Consider the following 22,493-nt stretch of genomic DNA (forward strand, 5'->3'; position numbering starts at 1 on the left):
ACTTCACAAGTAACAGGACACGAGTATTGCTCCCCGCCTTAAATTGTCCATACAACCCTCACCCCCCCCCCCCCTCCTTCAAGCTCAGAAATCATATTCAGGGACCTGCACCTAGTAACTCATCTCTCTCGTTGAGGCTACCGTTGGTCACCACTCAGATGCCAGAATATCTCGTACAGACTCCAGTATCTCTAACATCCAGATTAAAACACCATTTCCATTACTCAGAGACAGAAAGAGGACAAGGAAAAGATATTCGATCACGATATCCACATTTCTTTACATTTTTTTTGTCATATTGTCTCTCTTTTCAACGCCATGACGTCATGAACACGTCACGGAGACTGCATTTATTGACTTAAATTGTAAATGTCCCAAAAATACGATATTTTGAGAGTCAAATGAAGATAAGAAGAACAGATGTCGCTATCCCGCTAAAAACCTCCCCCTTTTTCTTTTTTTTTTGGAATTTGAGTAATTTTTATGGTACATTTTATTGAAAAAAATATCTTACAGTTTCTCTGCTTTATAATCATACTTCCGACACATTGCAATTTGAGTATTTTAAACCATGATTATTAATATGATTTTGTCCTTCTCGCTCGTAGAATGTTTGTTTCTCTTTTCGGAAAAAGTCTGCGATTTCATCGAATGTTTTATTTTTCGTCTCCGGTAATTTAAAGAAGTAGAACATTCCAAGGATAAACATCGTAGCAGCAAATAGAAGAAAGACAAACTCGCCGAAGAGATTCTGAAACGAAAAAAAAACAAATGTCGAGGATAAATTAATTTGGTTTATACGACGAAAGAGTAATGGTGAAAAAAAAATCCTATAATACATATTGTGAATAAAGTACTTTCTTCATCGAGTTTCTGTTATAGTTTATTTGACCAGTTGTTGATAAAGAGATACAAGATAAGTTGGATTGGTGTTGCAGAAGGATAACATGAGGTGAGAGGGTTTGAGTAGGGTAGAGAGGGAGGGGAGTATGTTGTCCGGCGTATGGCATTATAATTTCGGATTATGTTCACCGAGAAACACCTGCTTGAGAAAATTTTCCAGAGAATAAGTGTTGCGGTTATACAGTTAAGACTGTTTCGAGGCCTCGAGATAAAAATGTGCTCATTAAATGTGCTCAGGATTTAACGTTTCTAACATGTTAACTATAGACCTACTAAAATTGCAGGTGCGAGTGGAAAGAACGAAAATAAAGGAGTAACCCATTTGCTGAAGGATAGATACTCAATATTTACAATCTAATATCATGTTGAACGGATAGGAGGCAATTCACGCTTTCAAACTTCGACTACAATGATGGAATTACAATAGCAAAGCAATACTAAAATACGAAAGATGCAACGACATTGTATGGGGTGAACATAAGGGATACTGTGAGGGGGGAGGGGGTGCAGTAGGGGGTATAGAAGGGGGTGCAGGGATTCTTGAGCATGATAACCAGGGCTATTGTCGCCATTGGTCACCACAACAGGAATATAGATTCAAGACTTACAAATAAATATTTCTTTTTAAACTTTTTTTTGGCATTCCCTTAGCGCCATCAATTCCAACTTACCGAAAGGAAAGGGAAGAACATCCCTATGGAGAAATTAGTAGACCAATTAACAATGTAGGAGATGCTCATAGCAGCCGGACGGGGTGCTTGGGGCCAAATCTCCGAGACAATCACGTAGACCATTGGGCCTAGGAAGACAAAGAAGAAAATAAATAATATAAATGGCATTTGCATATAATCTGTTCAATAATGTATATATTATATATCTATCGTATAGGATTCACAACTAAACGAGTCAACCCATATTACAATGTCATTCGTGGTTTTTAACGACCTTTATTTGACGATGGAACTCTAACCTCAGTATAAGAAGAGCGCCATCTATTTGACCGCCTTCGACGTACAGATTTTAACTGTTGTTTAAATGTTCTTATATCGGTAATAATATTCATTCAAATTCAACTTTTCTTTCGAATTATGAAGTCATATTGCGTATGTATGTAATCACATTAGCACAATCAGTTCTCATGCTGGACTGGTTCGGTTGACACGGTGGTGTTTGATTTGCTTTTCCAGACATATTTTCTTCTTAATTGTTTCTCTCTATAGATACAGTACATGATACTCAATCCGATGAAAAAAACAATCGGCGACTTATATAGTTAATAAACTTACCAGGCCCTCCGGATAATGCCAAGACTAATACTGCTATGAATCCAATGCACATCCATTGTAACCACTCAGATTGGCTCTGAAATTAAAGGAAATGGAATTCTAGGATGAGAAACAGAACAGACCGAAGGATTGCTTTTTTGTTATCAAAGAGCGGAGGAATCATTGGCTAAAGAATCGATATCGTAACAGGAGGGTATAACAACTCTCTGCTACCAGTGTCCGCGTGATTTAATATACTCTTGTGTTTTCCCATTCAGCCTTCTGTGGGGGGGGGTGGGGCCAGTGGCGGAGCTAGGGGTATTGGTCAGGAGGGGCGAGAATGGTCTGTACGGACGCTTTCGACACTATCTAAGCGGAGCGCCACCACTGGTTGGCGCGTAGCGTACAGAAATTTTTTGAGTAAAGATACTCCCTATAGATCACCAGAAATGACCCTTTCCGGGCCTGGCTAATTTGCAGATAAACGAAGAATAAATAGGTGTCATCGCCAAATTACACCAACAAAATGTGACAAATGTCAATAGTAGATGAGAGCGCAATAAAAAAGTCAATAATCGCGAATAAGTAAAAAGTGGTAAAGAGCTGAAAAGGGCGCCAGCAGTCCATTTGAGTCCGTCGGGGGGGCATCCGCCCCCCCCCCCCGAATGTATGGACGCTCCGCCACTGGGTGGGGCAATCCACCTGGTAAACCATCGGCCCCTCCACGTCTAGATTATCGGAAGGGCAGGAGAGAAAACGCTAGAAGTTCCTCTAGTTATTAATGAAATAATTAGAATTAGAATAGCTCAAATTCTTAGAAGAAGCTGTACCGTGTGAGTCAATACAAAACATGAAACATCCAAACTTATATAATTTAATTCATATGACATACATGAAATACATTAACATGTCAATGATCATTTACATACATCAAATACATTAACATGTTCATTTACGTACCTGATATCTTGTGCAAAGAGTTATACCAACACATGACACCGCTAGTATGAAAGATGGAACTATGGTGAGAGGGCGTCTTCCAAGCCGGTCGATAAGCACAGACTGTTAAGAGAGGAAGAGAATACGTATCGTTACGTAGATACATGGACTGAATGCATGTTACAACACCTTGGGGACCACACAGAGGACAAAATAACTGAAGGGGAAGGGGAAGGGGAAGGGGAAGGGGAAGGGGAAGGGGAAGGGGAAGGGGAAGGGGAAGGGGAAGGGGAAGGGGAAGGGGAAGGGGAAGGGGAAGGGGACGGGGGAGGGGAAGGGGAAGGGGAAGGGGAAGGGGAAGGGGAAGGGGAAGGGAAGGGGAAGGGGAAGGGGAAGGGGAAGGGGAAGGGGAAGGGGAAGGGGAAGGGGAAGGGGAAGGGGAAGGGGAAGGGGAAGGGGAAGTTGTTTTTCAATCAATTATTTCTAGTGATAGAGTTGTGTCTTTACTTAATATAGACCAAATCCACCGAAACCCAGTGGTGTACGCAAAGGAGAAGTGGGGGGGCGAGGGAGGGAGGGAGCTATGACTCCAATAACATTGACAGTAATACTGCAATCTATCAGGGCTTTCAATAATGCCCAGTATATTTTAATGTTCGTAGTTTTAAAGAGAGATTAATAAATTGGTATAATTACAAGTGGACAAAATCAACTATATACAACCCGTAGCCTATATATAGACTTACAGAGATGAGCGTGCCCAAGACGTTAAGGGAGCCGAGGATAATGGTACCAACCGCAATCTGGGAATCAGAGAGGTTGGCTTGCTTAAAAATATCTGTGATGTAGAACCAAACCTGAAGAAGAAACGATAAATAAGTGGAAAATATTTAGAGGTTCTAATGGGTTGACACTAATACCATCAATGCTATATTCTGAGGGCGGAAGTTCATTGTTTTACGAGATTTCTGGAATTGTTTTTCAGCATCTTTCGGACAAACCCTAAAACCTCATATAACATGTATCTGATAGGGATGCACCGGATATCCGGTCCGGCCGGACTATCCGGCCGGATAGTGAGCAATTATCCGGTTCCAGCCGGATATTTTTCAAAATCCCGGCCGGATCTTTTTCAAAACTTGGCCGGATCTTTTTCAAAATCTGGCCTGAATTGTTTCTTAAAAAGGTGTTGGTATTAACTTAAATCAATGTAAACTATTTCCAAAAATTAATAAAAATATTCAAAGTAAGGAAAAATTAGGTTTAACATGTTTAATTTAATTTTCTCAATGGTCTGACCTAAGATTTGCTCCTTGTTTCATACTTCTACTTCTTATTAATGATTTTCTTTTGTGTAATGAAAAAATCCGGTTCCGGCCGGATTTCATGTACTATCCGGCAAAATCCGGTTCGGGCCGGATCCAAAAATTTGGATCCGGTGCATCCCTAATGTATCACCACTGAGGAGAAGGAAATATTTAAGTCTGGTGACATTTTATGAATACATCTGGCAATAGCAGCAGCGTTATTGATGTCATAAAGGGAAGTTATATCTGGTTAAAATAGTGTACATTCAAACAACAATAGGACACATGCGATAGGCTAGAATTTCGAAATAAAAAAATAAAAACATCTTATCTTGCATAAATTTTTACTTATTCAGATATGAGAATATAACAGTTCAGGCCATTAAGTCGCATTCTTTCTCTATGTTAAAGGGCATATTGCGTCATGAAGTCAAAGTGGTGAATTCCGAACAATTTAACCAGAAGGGTGGGTTGTGGTGTTGCCGAGGAGGGGTGTTGGATACTGGATTTATAATCACTTATTCATTTTCTTTATAGTAAACTAAGGATTTTAGACTTTCTTGAATGAACGTACAATTTAATTGTGAAATTGTCTTTTCTTTTAAAACTTTTAATTGAGCACAATACTATGAAAACCAGAATGCGATGTAACATGAGTAGTTTTCTTCATGAATATGACGTAATGTACTGTATATTGAGGGTGTACAACATACTTGATCTTAGAAATACAGTGAAAAGCAGTTTGATGTGACAAACATTAAACTCACAATGACATAGGCTATCCTGAATTGACCATTGACCTCAACAAAAGGCTTTTTGTACTAAATGTGATCCATCAACACACTAAGTATGACATCTGGCCTTTGTTGAAATATTGTCTCAAACATGGTTTTCACAATTTGACCCCAATTTGAGTTAGAGTAACCCTGCAGGGGGCTCCATGGAGTAACTACGTAACAAGGTTTGAAAAAGGTCGTTTGTTACTTAGGATTCATTTATAAATGTTTAAACCATCATTTCGTTTGTTCTATTGGACGTATAACAGACTAGTACGGTCTTTAAAGGCAGTATCGTAGCATGCTTTGACTCACCACATTTATCCCTGACATTTGTAATCCAAGACAGAGGGTACAGCTGATGAGGAGAGGTTTTCTCCAGTGAGGTTTCTCAAAGACTACCATATAAAGCAACCTCCCGACTCCCATCTTCTCTTCACAACTCTCCTTCTCGTATTCCTCTTCCATCTGTTTCATCTCTGTGTCGACATTTTTGGTATTTCTAAACCTCACGAGAGCTGTAGAAATAAAACGCAAATATAATACAATTTATTATAATTATATATACATATCTATCTAAATGTGTTTATATATATATATATATATATACATATATATAGGTAGGAATCGAATCCCCGGATTTTGTGTCACAGACCGAAGTCTATACCACTCGACCACAGTGATCTCTACTGGTGTGTGAATGAGTATAAATTGACTTTGTATAACTGTTATTGAGGGCGTATTACCCAAGTGTTATGAATGTACAGAGTGCACCCCTGGTGCTTTGAATCTGACAATGTACACATAGAATAACCACTCTTTATAGGCAACCCAAGCCGTAAATAAGAATAAATGTGTAGCAAGTGGTATGACAGATATATATATATATATATATATATATATATATATATATATATACAGATATATATATATATATATATATATATATATATATATATATATATCGCTTCTACCCGATTGTATACGTACCTTCGCTACATTGAACTTATGCGAATGACCTCTCCCTTACCTCTCTTTGCACCATCGGAATCTTTTCTATTCATATATAACCAACGAGGGCTCTCCGGACAGAATGGAAGGGTCACCAACTGGAAGACAGATGCCAAGAATGGGGGCAAACAGAGGAGTACAGGCCACTCATGTTCACCATTAAACATGTAAAAACCGATCACCTGAAAGAATAAGAAAAAAATGTTGTTTGTCGAAAGGAACATTTGATTGCAATCGTTTACTTCTTCTGAGTTTTTTTTTATTTGATGGATAGCTTTATTTTCCGGTATAAACATTGACATCATATGAGATATAAACCAACTTTTGTGGAAAATAATAGCATACTAAGAGGCTTCTTTATTTTAATTTAAAATACGAGGCTTTTTCCGACACAGTTGTTTACTTAATATTTCCATCTTAATTATCACGTACATTGATATATATATATATATATATATATATATATATATATATATATATATATATATATATTTATATATATATATATATATATATATATATATATATATATATATATATATATATATATATATATATATATATATATATATATATATGAGGGCTCATTGAAACACTAAATTAACACATCTTCGTGCCAGCCATTAATGGACTACACACACAAACTTGCTACATACTTTCGAAGAAGACTAAAATCTCGAAAACATACTTGCAATATCATTTCTACATTTGTGTCTGGGTTCTTTTTGGGGGGATGGGGGGTGGAGAGGAGGCTTTGGGACTAGGTGGCGTTCAATAAACATGGTAGGTATTGACACAGGCTAAGCAAAATAATGTATACAGTGTAATCTTGTAATAGATTAACTAAACGACTGGCATATATTCTATACTCTAAAAGGTCACTTGTATATATACTCCATAAGATATATCTACCCCGAGGTCACCTTTGTCATATCAGTTATACACGAACCATCGAATAGAAGAGAAGTATAATCTCACTCACGCGTATTGAATGTGTTTTATTACTTTGTCTATACCCTGTACGGAAGCGGGATCACGACAAAAAGTGGCGACGAGGATTAATTTTCTACAGGAAATATTTTTCTTCAACTTCTACATCTTTCATTATTACTTATGGCTTTATTTGGGAAGCTAGAGGAGTTTCGCGAAGGAAGGGAAGAATGGATCCAGTATGTTGAGCGCCTTGAACATTTCTTCGCAGCTAACAGTATTGCGGATGAAGCAAAGAAACGTTCCATCTTTCTCAGTATTGTGGGACCCGATTCCTATAAATTGTTAAGGAATTTAGTTTCCCCGGAAAAACCAGGTGAAAAAACATTCACAGAGTTGGTTGAAATTATGACCAAACACCAAAGCCCCGCCCCATCGAAGACAGTTCAACGTTGTAAGTTCAACAGCCGATTTCGAAAATCCGGTGAGTCAATCGCTACCTTCGTTTCTGAACTGAAGTCGTTATCAGAATTCTGTAATTATGGTAACACTCTTAATGATATGCTAAGAGACCGATTAGTTTGTGGGATTAACGATGATAGAATCCAACGTAATTTGTTGGCTCAACCTAAACTCACATTTGCTAAAGCTCTAGAAATAGCCACTAGCCAAGAAACGGCAGCCCGGAACGCGCAACACCTGAAAGAGGCCTTTCAACAGCCCCTGGCGACACCTCTGACCCAAGAGTCGGTCATGCACATCCCTAAAGGTCACAAAGGTCAGAAAGTTACCTCTCAGTCCGAGAAATATCGCAATCGAAAGGAGTGGTCGTCAAAACAAAAGTGTTATCGCTGTGGAAACAATAATCACGAGCAGAAGGATTGCTGGTTCAAAGATAAGGACTGTCATAATTGTGGAAAGAGAGGACATATTGCCAAAGTTTGTAGGAGTAAGATATCTAAGGTGAAGCAGGTCAATGAAGACACTGGACAAGCTAACGATAAATTATTTGATCTGTTCAACGTAAATGACGGTAGAGCACCATTAGCGGTGGACATAAAGATTGATGGACAGAGTGTAAAGATGGAAGTGGATACAGGAGCTTCTATGTCGATCGTTTCAGAGGAAACTTTCAATGCTAATTGGCCAAACAAAGAGTGGCACAAAACAGATATTGTTCTTCGTACGTATACCGGAGCAACGGTAGAAGTTTTAGGTGAAACTGAAGTGACCGTCGAATATCAGCGACAAAAATGCAAGTTGCGGTTAATCGTTATTCGTGGTGAGGGAGCAAGTGTTCTTGGTCGCGACTGGCTTCAGAAAATTCGGCTTGACTGGAATAGTTTCTACGTCAATAACGTGACCAGGGAACGACTGTCAGATTTGCTGAACGCCCATAGTGAATTATTTAAAGAGGGACTAGGTTTGTTAAAGGGAACCACAGCCAAAATCTATGTTGACTCACAGGTCAATCCAAAGTTTCACAAACCGAGATCAGTTCCATACGCAATGAGGAACAAAGTGGAAGCTGAACTGGACAGGTTGCAAAATGAGGGCATAATAACGCCAATTCAGTTCGCAGATTGGGCCGCGCCAATAGTACCCATCCTTAAAGCGGATAAGTCATCTATTCGGATTTGTGGTGACTATAAGGTTACTGTTAACAAAGCGTCTAAATTGGATCAATATCCAATTCCTAAGATCGAAGATCTCTTCGCGACATTGGCTGGCGGAAAGACTTTTTCGAAACTAGACATGAGCCAGGCCTACCAGCAGTTGAAACTGGATGAAGATTCCAAGCAATATGTGGTCATCAACACCCACAAGGGACTCTTCCAGTATAATCGCCTTCCATTTGGCATATCATCGGCCCCCGGGATATTCCAACGCGCCATCGAAGGTATCTTACAGGGAATACCCAATGTAGTGGTATACCTGGATGACATCCTCATAACGGGTGCAACTGAGGAGGAACACTTGATGATCCTTGACGAAGTCCTCAGTAAGCTAGAAGATGCTGGTCTCCGGCTCAGAAAAGAGAAATGTTCATTCATGACGCCATCTGTACAATACCTAGGTCACGTGATTGACGAGAAAGGTCTTCACCCCATGCCAGAAAAGGTAAAAGCAATCAAGGAAGCACCGGCACCACGCAACGTGACGGAGCTAAAGTCGTATTTGGGTCTTCTTACTTACTACGGGAAGTTCCTACCGGCACTATCGACAACTTTGGCTCCACTATACGATTTGTTGAGGAAGGACACTCAATGGAGATGGACTCAAACGGAAAATTCTGCCTTTGAGAACTCTAAAGACTTACTCATGTCTTCACAAGTATTGTGTCATTATGATCCTACAAAAGAATTAATATTGTCATGTGATGCATCCCCCTACGGAATTGGCGCTGTGTTAGCACACAAAATGGAAGACGGCTCAGAGCAACCGATTGGGTTTGCTTCGCGCACATTGTCAAGCGCAGAAAAGAATTATGCGCAAATTGAAAAAGAGGGTTTAGCATGTGTGTTTGGCGTAAAGAAATTTCATTCGTATCTTTATGGGCGACATTTTACGCTGTTCACAGATCACAAGCCGCTGCTTGGTTTGTTCAATGAGGGCCGCGCAATACCGCCGCAGGCATCCGCGCGCATTCAGCGTTGGGCTCTCACTCTTGCTATGTATGAATACAATCTCAAATTCAAACCAACAGATGCACATGCTAATGCCGACGCAATGAGTCGACTTCCATTGCCAGAAACGATTAAGAGTAATCCAGTACCCCCAGAGATAGTACTTGCACTGAATATTCTTGATCAATGCCCAGTAACATCAAGTCAAGTACGCAAAAGTACTAGACGTGATCCAACATTATCTAAAATATTGGGTTATGTAAAATGTGTTTGGCCAGAGCAACGTAATGAGGCCTTGAAACCGTATTACCAAAGACGTAATGAATTGTCCGTAGAGGATGGATGCTTGCTCTGGGGCAACAGAGTGATAATCCCTCCTCTGCTCCGTAAACCAATATTGGAAGAACTACATGATTGTCATGTGGGAGGGTCACGCATGAAAAGTTTTGCCCGTGGATTTGTTTGGTGGCCTAACTTGGATAGTGAAATTGAAAAGTTAGTGAAAGAATGCCCGGTCTGTCAAGAAAGCAGACCTAATCCCCCTAAAGCACCATTACATTCATGGCCACAACCCAATCGACCATGGTCCCGAATTCATATAGATTTTGCTGGACCGTTCATGGGACACATGTTGTTGGTTATAGTTGATGCTTACTCAAAATGGATCGAAGTTCATGTAATGAATAACTCAACTACCAAATCCACCATACAAAATTTGCGTAAAACTTTTTCACAATTGGGAGTACCTGAAATGATAGTTAGTGATAATGGATCATGTTTCACAAGCTCAGAGTTTAAAACGTTTTGTGAAATGAATGGCATTCGACATGTAACTACTGCCCCATATCACCCGGCATCAAATGGACTGGCTGAACGAGCAGTCCAAACTGTCAAACAAGGGGTAAAGAGAATGAGAGATGGAAACTTACAGGACAAAGTCTCACGATTTCTCTTCAAATACAGAATAACCCCTCAAACCACGACAGGAGACTCTCCGTCACAATTGTTAATGGGTCGCTCCTTACGTTCTCGTATGGACCTGATCCACCCAAATTTATATCAGAGAGTTCAAGCAAAACAGGAACAGCAAAAGAGGCAACATGACAAGTCGAGTGTCAATCGATCATTTGAGTTAGGTGACAAAGTTTTTGCTAAGAACTTTGCGATCAGAGGTCAAAAGTGGCTTATTGGTCACATCGTTGAAAAGACTGGACCGATTTCATTTAAGGTTAAGTTAGAAAATGGTAACGTGTTAAGACGACATCAAGATCAGATTAGGAAATGCCATTTGAGTAACTCAGTTAATCCATTACCACCTAAGGACACCAACATTCAGCCGCCTTCGATCATAGAGATTGATGCCCATGATTTGCCTGTAGCAGATGATTCTGATTCTGACACAGAACCACCTCAAGCAGTTGGTGATGTTGCCGAAGCCTATGACGTTGAGTCACATGCTTCAGACGTACCTGATTTAGATAATACACCTAAGTCATACCCAAAGCGTAATCGCAAAAGGCCTGATTATTACCGGCCTTAATTATTGTAAATGAAATGTATATACTCATCTATAACCTTGCCACAGATAATTTCAAAACGAGAAACTTAATGTTCTAATTAAGAGGGGAGGAGTGTAATAGATTAACTAAACGACTGGCATATATTCTATACTCTAAAAGGTCACTTGTATATATACTCCATAAGATATATCTACCCCGAGGTCACCTTTGTCATATCAGTTATACACGAACCATCGAATAGAAGAGAAGTATAATCTCACCTACGCGTATTGAATGTGTTTTATTATTTTGTCTCATCCTGTACTGAAGCGGGATCACGACAAATCTAACTTCCCAATTGATCTCCTATGATTTCCAAATTTCTAAATTTTAGCTATAATTCAGAATCGAAAAGTAAACAAAATATTTGAATTTTCATTACAGACAGACCTGTGCTCCAAGAATACCCAAACACATCAGAAGGGGGTGAAGGAGGCCGATGAAGCCTCTTAGGGCAGTTGGAGCTATTTCAGCCATGTAAAGAGGAACCAGTGAATTAATTAACCCTGAAGAGAACAACAAAGAAAGATAGGATGGATAAATACGTTTACTAAAATCATTGTTAAAAGTTTGTTATAATAGTAAATCAACTTAAAAAAATCCAATGCTTAGTTTTGTAAAATGTAGTTCAGTAATACATTGAGCCTACATACGCAAAATTTATAACAAGACGTATATTATTTTCTTGTATAATCTATAGAGAGATTATTTTTGTTCATGATATATCAACGATCATAATCATCGCCGACCATAACACGCACCATTTGCGCCAATCATTATTTGTATATTGTGAAGCTGAACGTAAACGTTATACTCCACGCGCATGCACTGGTCGACGAAAATTCGCAATTCTACTGCAATGATAATTTCATGTATAGTTACTATAGCATGCAATGAAGAAATTAAAACTTGATTCGTTTGTGACGTGCCTTTATCCTCGTATCAAATGCCCCCCCCCCTCCCCTCTCCCCTCACATCTTCATCTCACACCCTCACACCCTCACACCCTCACACCCTCACAATTCTATCCGTTGTATACATATACATAAACATCTAAATACATTGACCAATTTTCGGCAACCATAACATTTCTACTATTTGCTGCGTGTATTTGTCCACTATGGAGTGACGTGCACAGGATTTCAAAGCTTCGGGGTGCGGGGGGGGGGGGGGTGATTTAAAATGCCCGAAACATTAAGGTAGGTGTAAGAACTTTTATGGAATGATCAGAGGTGAATGACACATTTTATCTATCAGGGGTGTGTGACCCATGGGTCGTTCAAGCCGACGCCCATGTGGGTAGGGGTGGGGTCTTCCTTGCATCTCAACGTCAACTGGTGCGATCTGAGGCGTATTTAGACTTTAAATTTGGTTTATAATTAGGTCTTAAAGCAACGTTGTGCTACTATGACTAAATGTAAAAAATTACGCGACTGAATGTTGTTTACCTTGAGTTGACGAATGAGACGGTAGGTGGGAGTTGGGGGGGGGGGCCACGTCTCTGCCACAGCCACCCCTCTACCACCTATGGTGTGAAATATTTAATATTTCTGTCTTGTTACCGAAAACGATCAATCAATATACATTGAAGCTTATACATGCTCTTATTTTTTACTTACCACTATGATATCCCGAAATAACTCTTCCCACAAGAACCAGCTCATAGATGTTGACAAACTTACTGATGCCGATGAATACACACGCCACGATGGAGAAGACATTGCTAAATAATAAGGATCCTCTCCTAAAAACAAAATAAAACACAAATAAATCAGAATGAGAGAGGAAAATGGTCAATCATCGCTTTCTGACTGGTTACTAATATAATAAAGATTCTGGGAGATTGTGGGGAAAAGTTAGGGAGATCCTTGGTGCCCTTTTAAATGCTAAAAAGTAGCCTGTATAACATGGTCCATAACCTGACATCGACACATTGCAATGCAACCAGGCCTGAATGCAACATGGCCATATTCTTCTAGTATACGTTTGCTGATGTCATTAAGTAACAAGATGTCTGTTAGCAGACTCACAAGGAACAGAGATATCTGTTGTAATTATTTACATAAGCTGTTGTAGTCTGCAATACAAAAACCTTCAACGTTGCAGTCAGTAAGTTGAGAAATACAATGTCTCAATAGTATGGGGACGTTCAGGGGCCATAAAATGTGAATTTTGTTATTTCACCAAGTTTATATTTTCATTTTCGCTGCAATGTGATAACACCATCTGGTTTGGACGTTAATTCATGAGTTTGTTGGAAAATACTGCATCGATGAGATTTATAAGTGATCGATTAATCATTTTACTGCGAACTTTCAAATAACATTCGACGGCACCTCAAATTCTCCATACAAAAAGCAACAGCAAAAGTAGCTCGTTATTCATCTCTTATGACTGAAGGCGGACGTGTATGTTAGGTCATACGGCAAGCCATACGGGAAATAATTGCTGATTTATTGTCCGTACAAATTTATTTGTACGGACAATAATTTTATAATTATTTTATAATAAAACTATTTCCGGTATTAATTCTATTTAATACCGTCATTAATTCACAACCAATCACCATGCAGCTTCATACGCCGGTATTAAATAGAATTAATACCGGCATTGAACCGACCAATCACATTAGCGAATTTTGAAGCTGTTACGCTCTGAGCTAGTGTTTATCCCTCGGCTGCACTTATTTCTGCTGTACAAAACAAAGTACAACGCGCGCAATGGCACGCATTACAGACAAAGAACAATTTCTGCATGATTTTCGTCGAGAAACGAAAGATACTTGTAGGTTATTGACAGATGTTGACTCCCAATCCCAATCCGATGTTTTACCATATCGCAATGCTTTGAACCGTTTTGTTAATCTTCGAAGAGCATTACGCTGTGCAAAGCTTGGAAGATTCCTCCATAGGGTTGGATGAACTAACGGCAAGAGCTGGAAATACGTAAAGAAGCTTGTTCAATAGCATTGCATATTATACCATAGCTCAACTAAAGTTGCAGTACCAACTTAACAAAGATAGTTAATGCTGGTAATAAGTATATTGAATGCCGGTTTTAATTCTATCTAATGCCGGTATTAATACTATCGAATGTCGGTATTAATTCTATTTAATACCGGTATTAATTCTATATAATACCGGTGTTAATTGTATTTAATGCCGGTATTAATTATATTTAGTACCGGCATATGAAGCTGCATGATGATTGGCTGAGAATTAATGCCGTGTTAAATAGAATTGATATATATGTAATAATTTTAATTCGTATGGACATTAAATCAGCAATTATTTCCGGTATGGCCTACCATAGACGTATGTATGTATGTATTTTAGATCCTCATGCAAGCAGGACTCGCGAAGAAGCCTCATTGGCTTATCAAAGCCGCAAGCTGACCAAAGTCAGTCTCTTAGATTCATATTTAACGTCATGATTATGAATTGTCAATTGTCAACAACTCTGTAACTGAACGACATAAATTAATCTTGGAGTGACGCGAACCTTGGAACTTTGGAACCTTGGAACTCGAACGTGACAACCTTGGACAACTGTAAGGAGCCTATACCGTTGCGAGATAAACTGCTTAACTGTAAGTTTATCAGTATAAGTAAACAATCAAATTTGAATAAACGACGATAGATAATAAATAAAACCCGAAAGCCAGTGGGCTTGTTGTGATTCCTTGCCAATTGAGATTATTATCCCAAGCTTTCGTCATTGTTGATTAAATTGATCAGCAAGGTTCTCTCACTGACTGTGGACCTACCTACTAAATATGTTAACTTACCATGTTTACAAGCTATTTTTAGAAAAAAATCAACTCAAGCACTGCCCTCTAATAAATGTGCATAATATCATATTGAAAATACATTATCATTTACCGGCTATCTACCAACACCTTTACACAAAGTATGATTCAATTCTGAAAATGTTCACTTTTGACCCAGTGTCCTCGTTATTATTCATAAGGTGAGCACCGAAAACAATAGGGTTCATATACTCACTATGGCGCATTGTGTATCAAGTATGACTCCAATCCAACTTATAAACCCGCCCCCAATAAATATGCATAATATCAACTTGAACATGTGTTACCATGTACCCACTGTCTACCAACACAGTAATACGAAGTATGAATATATTCTGACTTACGGTTGCGGAGTTATAAGCATTTGAAGATGTTTACGTTTGACCCCGTGACCTCATTAGGGTTCTTCTACTCAGTATGGCGCATCTATATATATATATATGACTTCAATCCAACATGCCATTGTTGAGTTGTCGTGTTTACAAGCTAATGGCGTCACATACACACACACACGCGCGCGCACGCAATCACCATCGTATAGATTCCTTGAGCCTTCGGCAAGGAATCAAAAATAAACTTATTTTTCAAATTTTATATCTACTTTTGCCTTCTGTCTTTCATTCCTCCTGTGTATTGGATAAAGCCTATTCAATCAATATTTTCTGCTAAATTCTGTACAGGTTTCGATACTCTTTCGAAGCTTGCGGGCTTCATAAACATGTCTACCGGCATGGGGTATAGTTAAATAAAGACATGTTGTAACTATTTTTATCCCACAAATCAAATATTTACCACGTTAGTACACTAAGTTTGCAACAAAAGGACAGGAAATATTCTCTGCATGAAGTAAATAAATTAATAGAACAGCGTTAATTTTTGCTACATTTAATTTGCATTTGGTATTGAAATTGTAAAGCTGTGTTGTAAATGCATTTGACTGTGTCGTCATAAAACAGTCCAACGCTATGCAATGATCGAAGCCGAAGCTCAAGCCGAAGCCGAAGGAGAACATCCCTATAGCTATAAGCAAAATGTGTGTATATATAAAATGTTCAACAAAGTATTATTACCTAGAATCTTTCGAGTGTTTTGTAAGAACGAATGGGTTGTTTACTTGTTTAAACAAGAGCTTATATATATATATATATATATATATATATATATATATATATATATATATATATATATATATATATATATATATGTATATATATATATATATATATATATATATACATACAGAAGTTTAATATCCCACTGAGCAAGGAACCATAATGTCCGTTGAGCTCTTCTTTAAACAAGTAAACAACCCATTGTATGTATATATAGGAAAAGGATTTGGGAGTAACACGTTTGGCGGTTATATTCGAAATAGAGGGTGGAATGAGGACTTTTGGCAGGCGTCACTCTATATCAGAGTCATCGTGGAACTTTGAATTGAATAAGTATGTTATATGTGATGGGGCGGGGGGGGGGGTATACCACTGAGCCCATTGCCAAGGCTCTGGGCTTTTAAACGTCTGAATTGAGACCTCACTTTAAAGTTTGTGTGTGTGTAAACTGGCTACTGTTTTCTCTTTTATTTCAAAATTCATGTTATCATGTGTATAGAAAGGGACAGTATTTGAGGACTCACCTTCCAAGTTTATTGCTGAAGAACCCTGCAGTCAGCGCACCAAAGAGGGCGCCAATACAATACACAGATACAGTGGATGCCCATAGCCACGTGTGGGCGTCTGGATTCATGTACGAGCCTCTCCTGTCGTTGTGGGATTCATTATAGAACGCCCTCATATACTGAAATAGAAACGAAAAGAAAGAAGATGACTACCTATTACTCTTATGTATACAGGTATAGCATATACTACAATAATATTAGTGTTAAACTACTGAAAAGTTAACCGTTCTCGTAAAATAGTCCTAAATAGACCTACTGAACTGATTTTTATTTATTTTATTTTATGTTCAGTTATCACTGTTCTTGATTATGCTTGTATGTTGATGAGGATGCAATTAACTAATGTAGGTCTAAAAATCGGGTGGATTGAAGGTGACTATAGGTGAGTTTAGAAATTCCTATTGTGAAACAGGGCGAATCCACTTGGGAGAAGGACTATGGTAAACTTCGACCTTATCTAGCTCAAAATCTAAAAGGCCATAGTGGGTAAACTTGAATTTGATATCTTAGCCCCAAACAATCATATATCATAACCACGGTGGTGGAGGGCATATCAGTAAGAAACATAATGTACCAAAATATAACAGAAGACAATTTTACGTGAACATTGATTGGAATAATTTTCATATTTTTCTTTTCTTTGTTTTAATTAGATACTCGAGGGTACCAGCCGCTTTGTTTCAGAATTGGCTCGCGAATAGTTAACTAAAACAAATTTAAAGGACTAGTTCAGGTGTCACAAATGTTTATCTTATATGAAAGAGGACAATAAAAGAAACCCAATAGTGAAGAAATTATTCAAATATCTTTTTCCGTTTAGGAGATATTCAAGTTTAAATTTCTATCTGATTGTGTAGAAACTGCTGAAATCAGACTAGCTGTGACGTCATATCCTCGCATTCCTGAAAAGTCTTTGTTATTTTATCAAAATATTTTGTAAGATTTTATGACTTACAACGAAAAGATACGTCAGGAGATCTCATATATGTCAAGGGAAGTGTTTGATATTTAACATCTGAAGAATGTTTGATTATATTGTTTAAGATTTGTGAATTAAAAATGTAATAATTTTTTAATGAAATATATTGACACATGTTAAGGAAGTGAGGATGTGACATCACACCCTCACAGTTAGTCTTTATACACCAGTCATTTACAAAGAAATTTTGAAATCTTCAAAGTGTGATATCTCCTTAACAGAGAATGCTATCATGGTTTCTTCACTATTCTGTTTGTCTTTTAAAGCTCTTTCATATAAGATAGACATGTCAGACACCTTAACCAATCCATTAAGAGGTGTAACATACCTGTGCCGGTACGGTGATGACACCAGTATTGTAACCGAACTGTGTTGAGGCCCCAACGGTGGAGGAAAGCGTACAGAGAACCAACCAAATCGGAAATCCTTTCTGAAAAGCACCCCAAAAAATAATAATAATAAATAAGAAGATAAGGCTATATTTGGTAATGAATAACTTTTGATTTAAGTGTTGTAATAATTCCGAAATTACAACACTTCATTTAATAATCCTCTTAGCAATATATCAGTATAAACAGATTTACCTTCAATCCATATATGACGTCAGCGAACTTGTGCAAGACATATGATGTTCATTAAGCCTATACATGACAATAATTGTAATGAAAAAGGGAAATATATATAAGTTGAAGGATTTTCGACTGTTGAGATTGTAACATACAAACGTGTTATATATTTATGTACTATGCACTAGGGTTTTCTTTGAAATATTCTATCCGCTATAGTAGTGGTGAGGGGAGTGGTGGGTATAATATCCTATCCGCCACTGGAAGGAGGGCTGACCCTTCCCCTGTGGTACACCTCCCCCCCCCCCCCAAGTGATCGTGGTTGCGCCCCTCATATCCGAAGTCTGGTATTTAGGAGTGTTAGCTCAGTGGTTTACGCCGATGCCTTTCAATCATAAGGTCTCCGGTTCGAGTCACTCCCAGAGTAATGTATGTCGTCCAGTTACAGAGTTGTTGACAATTGATAATTCATAATCATGGACGTTAAATATGAATGTAAGAGACTGATTTCGGTCAGCTTGCGGCAATGATAATTAGCCAATGAGGCTTCTTCGCGAGTTCCTGCTTGCAGGAGAATCTAAATACAATACATTTACTTGCTGTTAGATTAAGTCAGTGTTGTCGTCGTTTTGACAAATCTATTACGTCATCAACAAACTGAATAGTAGCTGATAAGAGATACGGTGGATGCCAAAATGTTCTGTTTGACAGAAAGAAAACAAAGAAGAAAGAAGCAACTATCTATAGATGCATCAAGAACTACGACAAATCCAGTGACGCGATCACTTGTTTAAGTACGGAACATCTTCCTGTTTTGCAAGACCGCGGACAGCTGTTACTGGCGGCTGGAGCTCTGTGCGTGACAGATTTGACCGTTCGCCATGGAAACAACGTTCATTATTCTGTAGCCTACGTTAATTTTTTATCAATTCATTCTGAATTCTATTGTGTTTGGCTATGACCAAAACCTCGCACGGTGCAGGGAAGAAAACAGCTGACTCAGTGGTTCCCTGAATTGTTATCTTCACAATGACGCAGAGAGTTAAGGAAAGGCTGGTCACGTGAGCTTGTGCAACATGTTGAATCTCACCACACTGGAGCTTAGGAGGTTACGTGTATGGCAAGCCATGTGGGACAAACACCGCATAATATATCCGCGTATTAATTCGAATATATACACGTATTAATTGTACATGTGTAAAGTTTCGTTTTTTGAAGCGATCTCGCGACCCGCCAAAGCATTTATCGTTGGTACATGTACACAGCAAGAGCGGAATTGTTTTTTCGTGTATATTCTAATTAATACGTGCATGTATTGGATTTAATCTCCATATGTATTTTATTTAATACGTGTATATTTTCGAATTAATACGTGTATATATTCGAATTAATACGTGGATATACTCGAATTAATACGCGGATATATTTAAGCCATATGATTGGCTCATAATATATACGCGTATATTTTCCAATTAATACGCGGATAGATTATGCAGTGTTTGCCCTATATGGCTTGCCATATACGTGGGGACTTGATTCAGGTTTTCAAGATTGTGTATTTCGACAATTCACCCTTTACCGACTTTTTCATGTTTGCTAATAGTAGTTGTACTAGAGGTCATTGTCTTAAAACTCCAAAAGTCACAAAGTAGGATTAATATTCGGCATAACTTTTTTTCTAATAGGGTTGTGAATGAGTGGAATGGTTTGCCTGAGAAAGTTGTACTTGCAAGTAGTGCCAATGGTTATAAGAATGCTTTGGACAAGCACTTTAAGCATTGTAATCGGGTCTGAGTGTTAGTGTCTTCAATGTTTTCTCTCCTATAGGGTCCTTGAAGGGGACTTGAGTGTCTCTCCTGATCCTTTTTTCTATTAAACTAAACTAAACTAATATTCATGAAAGGAGAGTAACCATATACAGGACGAGATTGTTAAACCTGACAAAAGTTTCATTCACCACATAATCCATCCGTCTTTGTAATAATTAACTGTAAAGTGGATCTGTGACATTAAATGAGCAGGTGCAGGTGGGATGAAGGAGCTATATGAAGCAGGGTTGGCCGGTTTTTACCGGTTTTTCCCACCTATAAGTGGGAAAAACTGGGAAAAACCTCAAATTATATAGAATTCCTAAAAATTCATGTGGAACTTGTGGAGGAGCATAGAAACTACAAGAAAATGGCATCTTATGGTAGGTGGTTGGGTTACATCCAAAGAACAGCCATGATCTATAACTTTGTGAGTTTACCGATTAGACTATTATAAATAATTCAAATAAATAATATATTGGATGCTCAAATCAACCAACTTTATTTTCCTATCGAGATGCATAATTCCATAATCTAGAGAATGGACAAGTATCAAACTGTTGGTGCCTCCTAGGGCTATGGCCTGAAGAATTTAGGAGGGGTGAGTGTCCCAGTGTAGACCTATAATGGTTTGGGCAATAGGCAATGCATACTGCTAAAGAGATCGTGACAGAATAACTATACATGTGCAACATGAAAAATACTCTTTTTTCCACAAAAAGTAGAATTAGGTTGTGATAAAATAGCTGAAAATGAAGCTAAGAAACTCCCATATTCAATAACATATGCCTGTCATGAAACAATATCGTGCCTACTGATGACCCTGCATATTACGGACAAGTAATAATATAGTTTTCGAGACGGAGGCGGTTTTTACCGGTATTTACCAGTTTTTCCCGGTTTTTACCTGGTTTTTACCCCTTAGTGGGAAAAACAGGTTTTCCCGGGAAAATGCCAACCCTGATATGAAGGGAGAAGGGGAGGTACCTGGGGGTGAATGAGCTATATGGAGGGAGAAGGGGGAGGGTACCTGGGTTCCTGAAAATAATGCAAGTCAGAAATATGGCTGAATGTTATCCACACAAAAAGTTTATACAGAAAACTTCTTGAAATTCATGTTGGAAGCTTTTGTTCTCAAACCGAGGAAACTTAATTACTCCCCGTCAAGTCCGTATAAATGTAATTACATGCTTCCTAATATTTTCTATTTTCTGACCGAGCTGGCATTTTACACTAACATTTGGCCACCCTACCAACCCTTCTTGGGCGCGGGAAGCCTCAACAACCATGACATGGTAGCCTGTAATCCAGTCAAAAGTTAGTCAAAAGTCAGTCAATATTATTTTGACCGTAGTCTGATTCATCTTCAATGAATTTCAGATGAATTGCAGATGAAACAACACCAAATATTTTTTTCTTCTTTTGGGTTTTGAGAAGATTAAATATAGAAAAGAGAAAAAGCTGGATGAAGACACTTTACCTTTCTGTCGATATCTTTTTTGTATGCCAAGTCTGACGAAGAACCGCCTAACTCTTTCTTTGCCAAAATTGCAAGCCGTTTAGCATTTTTGCCAAAAGGAGCATTTTGGACTTGGAGAGCATCTTTCCTGTGAGGCAAAAATTCTGTGACTTCGCTTTCTTTGATATCCTCCATATTCTCCCCCGTCAGATATTAATGAGCCACAGAAATAAAGATAATTCCATCTATTCACAGAGACTTTCTTATGCCAAGTGGAACTTGTTTGAACCGGCTGGTAGATCCGTCCAGTATAAAGTCATATAGACTCTAGTACTATGTATCCCATTACTAGGACAATAGCCTTGCCAGTGTCGTCTGCTACCAGTTCAAGCTGTCAAATCAAGGAGGTATGCTGGTATATAGTATGGCGAAATACTGAGAGTTGATTGGCTGATGAGAATCCATTGTAGTTAGGCCGTTATGCAATCTGAGGTCAAACCCCGTTGCTACGTTGAGAATGACCAATCGTTGTTTAAAGCGACATTGACCCAATTGATGCAATATCTGGACAGTGAGTGGTGTAGAGATAGTTCCCTTTGTATGCTAAATATGAACAATTGTTTATTTGTTAAGGCAGAGGGCATGTAGTTCCGTAGTTACCGTAATAGTTACCAACGTTTTCGGTGACATATAGGAAATGATAGGCTTTCATATTGAAACCCGAGAGTTGACCTTTGTTAGTTTAAAATACATACTAGGACAACTGTAACTGTTACCGTGATGTTTACTAGAACTCCCTGTTCTTAATAAAACAGTTGGTATAGGGAAAGCGCGTATTTCTTCAAAATGGTATACGATGTCACTGTGATGAATATATA

At 38.4% G+C, this 22,493-nt stretch overlaps 1 protein-coding gene across 1 annotated transcript; it reads right to left on the minus strand.

Annotated features, from left to right (window-relative positions):
• Positions 1-449: 449 nt before the first annotated feature.
• Positions 450-21,986, minus strand: LOC139975140 (solute carrier family 2, facilitated glucose transporter member 1-like). Its single transcript, XM_071982780.1, has 12 exons — positions 21,637-21,986; positions 18,111-18,212; positions 16,762-16,922; positions 12,937-13,061; positions 11,708-11,823; positions 6,221-6,383; positions 5,506-5,708; positions 3,854-3,964; positions 3,129-3,230; positions 2,190-2,265; positions 1,575-1,702; positions 450-751 (listed from the first exon to the last, which is right to left on the minus strand). The coding sequence occupies exons 1-12, from the start codon at positions 21,808-21,810 to the stop codon at positions 533-535; spliced, it is 1,680 nt and encodes a 559-aa protein (XP_071838881.1). The 5' UTR covers positions 21,811-21,986; the 3' UTR covers positions 450-532.
• Positions 21,987-22,493: the final 507 nt, after the last annotated feature.

Source organism: Apostichopus japonicus, chromosome 10, assembly GCF_037975245.1.
Source record: "Apostichopus japonicus isolate 1M-3 chromosome 10, ASM3797524v1, whole genome shotgun sequence".
Classification (NCBI taxonomy): Eukaryota; Metazoa; Echinodermata; class Holothuroidea; order Aspidochirotida; family Stichopodidae; genus Apostichopus; species Apostichopus japonicus.